This window comes from Mesocricetus auratus, unplaced genomic scaffold, assembly GCF_017639785.1.
Source record: "Mesocricetus auratus isolate SY011 unplaced genomic scaffold, BCM_Maur_2.0 Super-Scaffold_100023, whole genome shotgun sequence".
In the NCBI taxonomy this organism is placed as follows: Eukaryota; Metazoa; Chordata; class Mammalia; order Rodentia; family Cricetidae; genus Mesocricetus; species Mesocricetus auratus.
In genome coordinates this window covers 30,185,037-30,197,496 of record NW_024429204.1, presented here as the reverse complement: position 1 = coordinate 30,197,496, position 12,460 = coordinate 30,185,037, and the positions used below count along the sequence as shown (strand labels likewise).

At 43.0% G+C, this 12,460-nt stretch overlaps 1 protein-coding gene across 5 annotated transcripts in view; it reads right to left on the bottom strand.

Moving 5' to 3' along the window:
• The window catches only part of Khdrbs3 (KH RNA binding domain containing, signal transduction associated 3), a 167,438-nt gene that overhangs the window by 124,092 nt on the left and 30,886 nt on the right, over positions 1-12,460 (bottom strand). The window contains exon 1 of one of the 5 annotated variants that reach the window (XM_040730335.1): positions 4,258-4,327. The exons of the other annotated variants lie outside the window; for them this stretch is intronic. Within the exon in view, the coding sequence (XP_040586269.1) occupies positions 4,258-4,312 (55 nt within the window). The 5' untranslated portion in view covers positions 4,313-4,327. Of the gene's footprint in view, positions 1-4,257; positions 4,328-12,460 lie in introns of those variants that run through there. 5 annotated transcript variants of the gene reach the window in all.

Below are 12,460 nucleotides of genomic sequence, written 5' to 3'. Positions count from 1 at the left end.
AGTGACTACACAAACCACCAAAAAGGATGAGCAAAAGACAGAGCTAGACAATGATTGACACAAAGCCAAGGCTTGCCTTCCCACAGAATAACCACCTTCGCTACTCCAAAGACTAAAGAGATCGCCTTTAGTGCAACTCAAAGCACTTGTCAAATATTCAGAAAGCCCACAGACTGTTTGATTAATTTGAGTCAGTAAGGATTTAAGTCATTAATGTATAGAAGAAAGTAAGGATTACTATTAAAGACTGACGAAAAGAAAATCCACCTTTTAGTTGTACCTTGGGGGTTAAAGCACATTTCTCACTTTTAATTGCAAACACCATTAAGTACACTGCAAAGAACCAGTTATCTTAAACAATTATCAGGCTCTAGGTCACCAATTAGAACCCTGCAAGGATTTGAATTAAAAAAAAAGTTTTATGATTAGATGGAGTAATGATCCAAGAAAGAGATTAGTTCTGTTCAGACCACACTCATTATAAAACCCATTTCCTTTGTGTGAAGATTCAATGTCTTTCTCATTTATCCCGCTGGCATTATCACACGTTGAGACAGAAATATGACTGCACTAATAACATTCTATAACCACCATATCACACAAGCATTTTGCTCCCTATTTTGTAGCTAATAGGATTACAGATGAGTACTTTTCTGTTGGTTAGATGGACAATAATACACACAGTGACCAACTTCAAAACAGAACCGAAGTAGGCTTCATCATCTCATTACCACATGTTTAGGTCAGGTCCATATCTATCCTACTCACATCCAAAGTAAAATCAAGTAAATGTTTGCAAAGAAGTATAAGAGACTAAATTCCATTTTTTGCATGATATTATCTGAAGGGGTCACTTTTATTTAAAGCAGAACTTTAAAGATAAATGATCCAAGGCTACAAGTAGATCCCAAAGGAAACATCCAGGAGAGATAAAAAGCATCAAGGAATTCTTAAGAGATGCCCCCGCCAACACATACACAAAAACCTTCCAACACACTTTAATGTTGGAACAAAACATGCAGACACTCATCATGCCCAATGCTCCTAGTCACTGGAAAACTACCAAATGAGTAAAAATATTAAATAGCAAAATACAACTGCAGCATAAATGTGCATTCTGTTACTCAGGTTTTATTTAATAAGCATGACAGAAAGTTAGCATACTTCTGCAATATCAATTAGCATATACTTTAATAGTCAGGGCCTCAGAGGACATGATACATCTTGGGACAGATGTATACAACTGTTAAAAATAACTATCTCCAAATGTATACTAAAGCTGAAGAGAACTCTCCTTACTAGGTGGTCCTCCAGAAACATTCTATACATTGACTGCCTCTACTCACAGTAGACAAACAAACTGGGGATTTCCTTCAGGGGTGTCGTTTTAAAAGGTACAAACTTTTTGCATTCTAAACTGAGCTATACTTTAAGCTTATCTAGGAATCTTAAAAGAAAATGACATTACAATGATGCTTGTTTTCACTGTGACCTTCAACCTTAAAGGATTTAGTTCGAATGTGCAACCCAAAGTTCTCACACTTGCCAAATCTACTCTGAGGCTGAATGTGTGACTCACCCTACTTACTTAGCCTGGCTGGGCAAGTGACACAGAACCAGAGTAAACACAGAGAGCTTTTGTGCACCAAGCCAACAGTGACTAACTCAGGCAGGTGTTCCATGGTCTGTTTACTATGAACACTCCAAAACCAACAGCACCACAGATCCAAAGGTGTAGATCAGGAGTTTGGTTCAGCACCCACGGCAGCTGGCTCACCAAAGGCATAACACAAGGGCAGATGTGCCATATAGCTGAAGTCTCACTACTTCATTGAGAAGAAAATGGGGAAGCCTGAAAAGTTCTACAGAACAGGCAATAGTAGAGAAAGCTCCACAGAACAGGCAATCATAGGGAAAATGGTGGTCAGCGATGCCTAGTTAAGCAGCTGAAACGGCTCAAAATGCTTACACCAGGGGACAAATGGCACAGGAGAGAGTGACATTTACACAAGTACTTCTAGTTAAGTGCAGCCAATAGGAGGAGGACTAAAAGGGGAAACTCTCATACAGATATGAGAATTCTAACATACAGCAGCATTGGGGTAATCTACAGGTGGCTACTTTGCAGCCCAGTCTACTATAGCCTCTCAGCAACATCTCAAGTGTCAATCATCTGACAGCGAGCTGGATACAAAGAGGCCTGGCAGCCTTGAGATTTACCCATTTTCACCATCTGTCTCACTGACTAGCTCCTAGACACTTGAAACTGCAAATCCAAACCCAGCTACTTACTATACCCTAGATATTGAAAACATGAATCTAAAGACACCTGCTGATTGGACGGGAACAAATAAAGCATGACATTCTTCTTGATAGCACAGTGACACTTAAAACCATTAAAGAATAGCCAAGATTAGAATTAACAAAATGAAAGTCAGTCACTTCCTGTCACAAATAGACCTCCTGTGTCAGCCCAAAACTGTTGTCTCTTAGCTTCATACCCACTGAGTTGAAGCCTGTTGTAGAAATATGGGCAGAGGTTCTGCAAACCCCACCTGACAGGCTAACTTTCTGCAAACCCCGCCTCACAGGCTAACTTTCTGCAAACCCCACCTGACAGGCTAACTTTCTGCAAACCCCACCTGACAGGCTAACTTTCTCCAAACCCCACCTGACAGGCTAACTTTCTCCAAATCCCGCCTCACAGGCTAACTTTCTGCAAACCCCACCTGACAGGCTAACTTTCTGCAAACCCCGCCTCACAGGCTAACTTTCTCCAAACCCCGCCTCACAGGCTAACTTTCTGCAAACCCCACCTGACAGGCTAACTTTCTGCAAACCCCACCTGACAGGCTAACTTTCTGCAAACCCCACCTGACAGGCTAACTTTCTGCAAACCCCGCCTCACAGGCTAACTTTCTCTTGCTCCAGCTCAGTCTGCCTCCCCATCCTGTGTCTTCTTCACAGTTCTCATGGTTGCTGGGATCCTGAGGCTCTCTAGAACTTTTAGTGTAGTGTTTGGCATGCAAGACTACCTGCATCCTGCTGATTCCTGGGTGCTTCTCCCATTGCTGCAGAACTTTTCCAAGTGGGTTTATCAATCAGGACCTACCCAGGTAAGCAGAAATTACACCAACTGCTTCAGTAGAAAGGGTTGGATAGACAGGCACTGGGAATAATAATAAATAATAATATATAATAATAATTGTAGGAGGAGACTTTGGGACTGCACCACTAGCCATGTGGCCCGGTAGAGGCACACACAGACATGGTAATGAAAGGGAAGTGAACCACGCCGCTAGCCACGCCCACTTTGGGCATGGCTAGAGGCGTGTACGGGAATGCTAATAAAAGACTGTGCAGGAGAGCCACAAGTTCTTTTCAGCTTCTGGTTCTGTGGCCTTAGTTGCCATTTTCTCTTGCAAGCAATTTCTACAATGAACAGTTACCTATACCCTCAACAAGTGTGCTGTTTATCGTTACAGCGACAAATAATAATACGGAAGTCACCTAGAAATAGTGCCACGTACTCAGGCAGGGGTGGCAATGCCTTTGATCCCCACACTCAGGCAGAGGCAGGCAGATCTCTGAGTTTGAGACCATCCTGGTCTACAGAGTGAGTTAGCTCCAAGACAGCCAGGACTGTCACATAAAGATCCCGTCTTTAAAAATGGAAAGAAATAGTGCCACAGGGACTGCAGCAAGCCGATGAAGGGACAAAAGGAAGTCACTTGATGACAATGCTTCTGGAGCCAGAACCAAGTCTCACTATTTGTTACCTGAAACCTGGAAAAGGCCCTCAGAGGGTGGGGCTTCTCTCTTCTGAGGGTGTGTATGGTTTGGGGAATCCCAGAGGCTGAGGCCACTATTAACTACTGAGAGTAGAAACAAAACGAAAAGGAACAAAGTCCCCACCAAACCAATAATAATAATTTCTATTATTTGTATATTTGGGAGTTATGAGTAGATTGATATTTTCAAGAAATCAAGTAAAATACAATGAAGGAAAATAAGGGCAATTGTAATTGTATCTGATGACACATTAAAGCTCTCTGCTATCTAGGCCTATCCCCAATTAGGAGTTACTCATTTCAAAACTCATGCTATACAGGAGAAGTAGATGAGATTCCCAAAGGTCCCCAAAATGTATATGGCCCTTCAGCTGGCTATAGAAACAGAGAAGTGGGAGCTCCGTGCCCAACATTCTACAACAGGGTGCAGCTGAATGGGTAAGGCATTAAGGAACAAGTTTAATACCTGACTCAGGGTCTGCCTGCGAAATGAAGTGACAAGTGACTTCTGTTTCATCCATCCTGATCTTGGCTGTCCTATGGACCCAAGTCTCCTTGTGCTGACATGAAGAACACCCCTCTGTATTTGTTCCCCTCTGCCAGCAGGTTCCTCGGAATGTAGGAACTCCAGTTTCCTTCTAGGCAGCTTTTACCTTCTTCCTGCTTTTATGACATCACAGACCCTCTGATTTGATTTTTCCAGTCAAACACTTCTTGAGAAGCCAAATAGTTCCATTTTGTAAGATTTGTGATTTATTGGTGGTAATGAGGCACTAAAGAAAAGGTCCTGGGCACGCAGCACAATTCACGGCATCTCTACAAGCTACGGGAGAGTTAATTTTCTTGTTAGTGCCCTGGGTCCCAGCTACCTCCATCCCTGAGAGTGGAGAGCGCAACCACGGTGCCGCCTCACGGCTGTTTCTTTACTCTAAGGCCCTCCCCAGTATATATCCCAATGGTAGCCGCCATTGTTCAGGAAAATGTAATCTCTGTAATGACCTTAGCATACATGTTCTCTAAGGAATGGAACCAGAATGAATATTTTTGGAGGCTAAATGATCTGAGCTAAATTTCTGGTGTCCCCTGTGAACGGCACAGGAGGACAATATAATCTAAGAATGCGCACCTGCAGGTGATGCTCACATTGCAAAGTGTACCTATCAGCCTCCTAATTTGAGCAGCACAGAATACGTTTCTATGAATATATCACCATTCAACACACTATTCAGAAAGAAAATGTTTATCATCTTCAAAACATTTGCTATTCCAAGAACTAATTAAGTTTACAAACTGTGTTGTGAATACCAGAAGGCAGTGGATGTACAAATCATATTGTTAATTATGCTTCTGACAAAGGAACTGTATTACAGGTACTACATACAAACACAGTGACCAGCCAAGTCCTTTAAACTCTATGATCTCAAGTCTGAGAACAAATGAAGCCAAAGCATGAGCAAAGATGAATGCAACATTAAGTTGCTTAGAGGAAAAAGCAAAAAAAGTCGAGGGAAGCTTGGTGGAGCTCTTTCCCCTGCCCTGCTCCAGAGCGCACATCAACCTACAGACTCCAGGATAACCCCAGCCATCCAGTTTTTGGGCACCAACAATAAGCAAGTATAAACTAATGATAATAAGGAAGTAAGAACTTAATTTAGAAGACCTAAGTATCTAAAAAGTAGGTTCAAATTACAAACTGGCCCTGACTACAGAAACAAAGCATCACATGGGTGGCATCTGGGTAGTGAGTGGTACCCAATACCCAGATAGGGATGCCGTGTCTGGGTTAGAGTCCTGAAGATTAATGGCACGCTTCAGGAAACACACCCAGGAACCTCACATGACAAACACTGCCCTTTGCATCCATGTCTCTTCATGGCCAGATGAAAATGCCAGCATCAGGTATGAGATATCGTTTTTATGAGGTTCTGGTCATTACTGGTATTGCCAGCGTTCCTGACAACCCATAGAACTAGATGGTAAGAACCACTGTTGAACATTTCACACACTTTTATGCAGGCTACGGAGAAATCAAGCTCCCTCCTTCTGGCTAAAGTACACAGTGCAGGGAAGCGCTCGACAGGCTGCTGGGAGAGAAGACCAATCAACAGTTTTAATGCGGCTGTGGACCTGGCATGTTCCAACACCAATTTACCACACCGGTGCAACAGGAACACATCTGTTGTGAGGGTAACCAACTCATCTCTCGATTTGAGCCCTGCTCTATAATTACGAATATATGCCTGGTACTGTAAACCTGGTGAAAACTCTATGGTTGGGAAGATCACAGGCCCTACAGGCTACCTAATACTTCTGCTAAACAGACATGTTGGCAAACTGCCTTTTAAATGCTTATGGGTATATACACATAGACTAGTGTTGCTCTGAGAGCAGTTTCTGTTTACAGTTTGTAAAGAGAAGCTTTTCCTTTGCTAGCCGCTTTGGTTTATCCCCCGCCAGCCGCCTGGGCTCTGCTGCGTTGTAGTCCCCAAATAAACACACAAGACGCTGTATTAATTATGAAGCTGTTGGCCTTTGCTTGTGTCTTACTGGCTAGCTCTGACTTAAGTAGTTACCCCATAATTGTTAATCTAAGTATTTCTCTTACCGAAGAATAGTTCTGGGCTTCCTACCCCATGGCGGTTACATGTCGAATCTCGTGTTTTTCCTTCCCAGAATCCTCCTGGACTCCTAGTCCCACCTATCTAGATTCCTATTGGCTCAACAGTGCTTTATTGACAAAAGACTTCCCCAACATCAGTGAACACGGTGAAAGTTGAGCAGCTCATGGCTGCTTTCTGAGGGTGCTGAGTGGTCAGTCCTAATGCTCAAGAAACACATCAGAAGGAAAGAATGCAAACTCCAGATGGTAATGAAGAGGGCTAGAAAATACTACCTTCTGGGTATAGTAAGCCATTGCAATCAAGGGCTCACAGAAGCTGTGATTGCCTGCACAAGACTTGGCCTATTATCAGTTAGTCCTGGGAGCTAATGAGGTTCTATCCTTCCCTAGAGAACTATTGGCTGATGACGGATGTGGAAAGATGGGGTGTCATCATCTTTAATTGTGTAGTCACTAGTGAGTCCACCATGGTCCAGTGAACAGATGCACACCCACACTTTTGCATGTGGTCATAGTAAAACCCAGTGGGCCACGAGGCAAGGCTTAAAGACACCAATGTAGGAAAGGGACTTGTAGGAAAAGAGGGGGCTGAGAGACTATAGCTATAAGAGGGTGGGTGAAGGCAATCAGCATGTATCATTACATACATACAGTTGTCAAAAGCAAATTTAAAAATGTAAGATAAAGACAATAAGTCTTTATCTAATCTAGTGTCTAATAGTAAAACTGAAAGGCAAGGAAACCATAGACAAGGTGGGCAAATTGTAGACAGACGGGAAGGTCCATAAATGTTTACCCTAACCCTCTACAATGGCACAGCTTAAGAAATCTAGGAAGGTACTTGTACAGGCCATGCAACCACTTACCATTAAAAGACTCCAATAACATTCAGCAAATGTAAGATATGCTTATATGAACTGGAGTGAAAAAATTCATACATTATATGCTAAGTCTATGGCCACAGATAAAATACTGCAACGGGTGAGTATGACTACAAAACAGGACCACAAAGTACTTGTAACTACAGACTTACTTTAAAAGACCAGACAAGCCGGGTGATGATGGCGCATGCCTTTAATGCCAGCATTTGGGAGGCAGAGGAAGGCGGATCTCTGGTCTACAGAGCTAATTCCAGGACAGACTCTAAAGCTCTGTCTCGAAAAACAAAAAACAAAAGAAACAACAAAAAAAGATACACAAATTTTGAGGCTGCAAAGCACATTAAAGAAAACGTCATTACATGAACAGTGACAACTCGGGGCTGGATGTGGCGACATATACCTGTGATCTATGCACGTGGGGGCTGAGGTAAAGGGTCAGGAGTACTTGGACAGAGTCTACAGGAACCCTGTCTCAGAAGAACAAACAAACAATAGAGCAGCACCAAAAATACTTCCACACCAACTTCTCAACTTTCAAACAGGAAGGAACAGCAAACAGCAATCCACACTTTGTTGATCACAGAGGCTGTCCCTGTAGAGGGGATCAAATCCTACCCTGCACTATGCTAAATGATATACCCCTCCCCTCTGGAGTCTAGAAATGTCAGGAGAGCCTCTGTCCCAGTCTCCCCTCTGTGAATGACCTGGAAATTAAAGGACCTGATCCACCTCAGAGCATCTCCCACCTGAGCCTAGAAAGATCTTTATTACATAAAATGTATTTTCAGACAACTGATAAAACTGTTATAAACCTTATTGTGGGCTCATTGTAGAATGGATTAGAAACCTGTTGACTCTATTCTGTTTCTCTCACATGCATTCAGCATTTCAGGAAAGGATTTGTACAACTCAGCAACATCACACGAAAAACTCTGCCCAGAACAAGACTCACTTGGTGACTGGGATTCTGTGTGGCCTGCCAAGTGTGAAAAGGCCAAGGCTTCTGCCTTTATGGATTCTGGCTTCAATGCCTGACAGGTTCAAAGTCTCTAAATTCTGAGAAAGAAAACAACAAAATGAAAGACAAAGAGTTTGGAATTCAACCAGCTTTGCTTCTGTTTGTTGTGTAAATTAAATGTCTGTTCAGCATAACTTTCTCAAACACAGCTGAAATGCAGAGGGCAGGGAGAGCAGTCTTTATTGGGCACCTACTGAGGAGCAGACAAACACTTTAGGCACTTTAAGCTATATGCAAACATAAAAAATAAAATAAAACTAACCCAGTCTTAATCTTTGAGGCAGCAAATGAAGGGGATCTGCCCAGTCCAGCTTCAGCGGGGGTTCAGGTCCTGAGGTGAGGAACATCGGCGCAAGGGAAACTTCCAACCACCAAGTGGACAGCACTCAAGTGGCCCCGAAAAGCTCAGCCCATCTTTATTTACACTTAAACAGTGTCTTTCTTACCAGGGCTACATGAACAGCTTTATTATGGACTTCCAGTTTTGACTTTAAGAAATACATCACAATTTAAGGAATACATCGTGATCATTATGAAAGCCCCCATTGTTCCCCTTCATGCTTCCCCAATAAACCTTCGCACCCCTGCATAACCTTATGCTAGACATAGAGTGCAGCGTTTTTGCAGACTTAACTAAATATCAAGCCAGGCACATCCTACTCTTGCAGTACCTATGTCAACTGGCAGCTGCTCGTGGTTACAAAGTTAAAAGGTAACCGACATGGGCACAATGCTTTAAGGACAACAATATTCAAACCCAGACAATTATTTCAAGTCTGCAAGATGTATTTTTATACAGTTCCCTTTCCTACAGGAGAGTCCCATGTCTCAATCTCCCTGCAGAAGGCAGACTCTGACAAAGCACTCCTTTCCTCTCTCTCACTATCCCCTACTTCTTCCACCAGGACAAGCACTGTGTATGTAAAGATGGATCTGTCGATCCCATCAGAATATACTAGACCGTGTCATCGATTCTATATGATTGGTGTCCAGGGAACTCACTCTCACTATGTCTATATCCAAAGCCCTTTCTCTATTCTGTGTGTGCCTGCCTTACTCTCCTTTCCAGAACTATGAGACACAGTTAATGTTCCAAGTGTTGTTTTCTCATATGTAACTAACAGTCTCTATTGAGTCAGAAAAGCTCCCAGGATTAAGAGTAGTAGCTAGCAATTCCAGAAAGGAGGTTTGAGAAACATTAGCCCCCTGTTGAATCTTAGGGGAAAATAATTTGAAAAGGAACAGAATTTCCAGGGAAAATTAATTACAGCTGTTGCATGTACAACTGACAAAGTAAAACTAAAAACAGCCCACAGAATAACCAATACACTGAAAGGAGTCTGCAAACTGCATGAATTTTGCAAATTCCTATGCTGTCCTTGCCAAGTGCCAGCCATTTCCACAGGTGTCTTGCCCTGAGGAAAACAGTTGGACAGGGAGCCATATGCTGACCCAAGACCAGGCTGCAGGGCTCCCAACAAAGGTCCTTTCCCCACCAGGGCTTTGAATCTTCCTGAATGAAGTTTTTAATCAGGGCAATAGTTATTACATTCTCCGGTGAGAATATGTAATTGAAGCATGATAAACACTAAAAGTTTCTAATAGTGCCTACTTAACCATTTGACTCATCTTTCAAAACCAGTTACTATGTCACATTGATTGTGAATTAGGAAGGTCTGTCCTAAACAGTCCCAAGTACTGGATACTGAACATAATAGAACCTTAAGCAACCCTAAGACTCACAATTCTTCTTATTTCAGTCATGAAGTAGCTAGTAACCTTAACTAATCACATATTTTCTGAGGTTCATTCTTTTCTGTTATTTCTGAGCCTCCTGGCTCTCTCCAGGAGGGTCAGCCTCTAGTTGGGAACAAGCCTTCCTCCTGAGAAGAGGAGAGAGGGGGTGGATGGATGCTCTTTCCAGACAGCCTCACGTATTTTAAAAACCTTTTCCCTAATCTTCCAACACTCAGACCTCTTCACCTTCTAATGAATAAAGTTCTAGTTTGTGTACCCAATGCCAACTGCTCAAGAGAATCAGAGGGAGCAGGCATCCTCTGCATGGAAACTGCCTCATTACTTCTAGACTTTTATCTTAAAAACATAGCCAAACTACCAAATCTTGGCAAATACCACCTCACAGCCAACCAAGTTTCCTGGCCTGGCCTCTGCCTCTCAATCCACCTCTTCTGGAATCTTTGCAGGCTTAAGTCTGATGTTTCTGTCCTCAGTAACACAACACCTGTAGTTAATTGAGATGCTATGTCTCAAAACAGAAAAACATGGTTTTCTGGTATATATACGTGTGTGTGTGTGTGTGTGTGTGTGTGTGTGTGTGTGTGTGTGTGTGTGTGTGTGTGTGATAATAAAATACCAAAGCTGATAAAGACTAGCAACTGTTGGGCTGGAGAGAGGGCTTGGCTGTTAAAAGGCTAGGTTCACAACTAAAAATATAAGACTAGCTACTATGAGCTTTATCTTAAATGCAACCAAACAATTGCTTTTCTATTTCATTTCAATTTTGGGGTAGCAGAGGGGATAAGGACTACATAAAAGGGAAAAATTATCTTTTTTTCATTTCTACATAATAAAAGAAAGTCTCCTTGATCAAATAAAAAATTCACAGCAAACTACTCTCCTCCTGGCAAGGTTAAAACTCAGAAAGATAAAGTAAATAAGATAAATGCATTGAAAACACTCTGATGTTTCCAGACTGGAAATTAAGGACATCAAACAACTGCAGTAAAAGGAGGGACTAAGATGTGCAGGTGACAAGCCCTAACAGAGGCGTGGCTTGCTAAGCTATAGCTGTATCTGAGAATTTACAAAAAAAACAAGGAGATTATACCAAGAGATCAAGTTTCAGATGGAAAAAAAATGTAACTTGCATTCTACAGAGAGAGAGAGAGAGAGAGAGAGAGAGAGAGAGAGAGAGAGAGAGAGAGAGAGAGAGAGAGAGAGAGAGAGAGGAGAGGAGAGGGGGCGCATACAGCCTAGCAGATTTAATACCGCAGAGTATGTGGGTAGACAGGCTGGTTTAGGAGAAGGTCAGATGTGGGTTTAGTCTCAGCCCCTCAGCGCTCCATGGCTTTCACCAAGTTACTTAATCCCCGACTCCCTGTTTAGTCATGTGGTTGTAGATAACAACATCCCTGTGCAAGGCCACTGCAATGAGCTGAAACACAAAGCTAACATAAGCAAGCAATGCTGACAGCCAGTAACAGGCATTACCGATTATTATTGCCTTGACATTTCATGTATGCTCTTTGAAATAACACAGTAAGAAACAAGAAGAGACAAGGCCCTGAAAAAAAACCTACACATCTCAACCACAACTGCAACACCCAGGTTCTCTGTGCCTTCCATCTCTTTTCCTTTGCAGTCAGATGCTTGCCCACAGGGATGGGTAACCAAACTGCCTGTGGCTACGGGGAAATCCCACACCTGGCCAGTTTCAAGAGAACAGTGAGAACACCACAATAGTTTACACACACAGACACAGACACAGACACAGACACAGACACACACACACACACACACACACACACACACACACACACACACACACACACACACACACAAAATGAAGATGGTTTTCAATGCTACTGCAGCCTTCTGCCCAGGCAGGAACACTACACTGATTCTAGACAGTACATACCAGGGGACATTCCCACATGTCCTCACACTCCCAAATGATCTGAACAGCAGGTTTACTTCTCGGCCCATCCTCAGCTCCTCGGAGAACCTGCAAACACACTGTGTTTTGGATGACTGAATGCACGGGCACCCTATGTACACCCATTCATATGAAGACAGTAAAGCAGCTAACCTTCAACCATCAAGTTTGCAGTCACTTTTACCTGCCGACCTACTGGGTGTCAGACAATGCTGGCGCCTACGCCATCTGCAGAGCCCTCTGGGAGACCAGCCACATTTTCTAGCACATGACAAAGCAGGGAAGTCAGACATCAGAGAGAATTATAGTGAAGGGTGATCAGTGTTGCGTCAGGTGGGCACACAAAAGATTGTGCCAGGAGGTTCTCTCCAGTTCACTCCCCGGTTAAAGGAGGAGGATGGGAGCTCAGAGGTGTTGAAAGGCTTTCAGCACAGGGGCCGAGACTAGGGCTGGATGAGTGGTTAGGACAGTTCA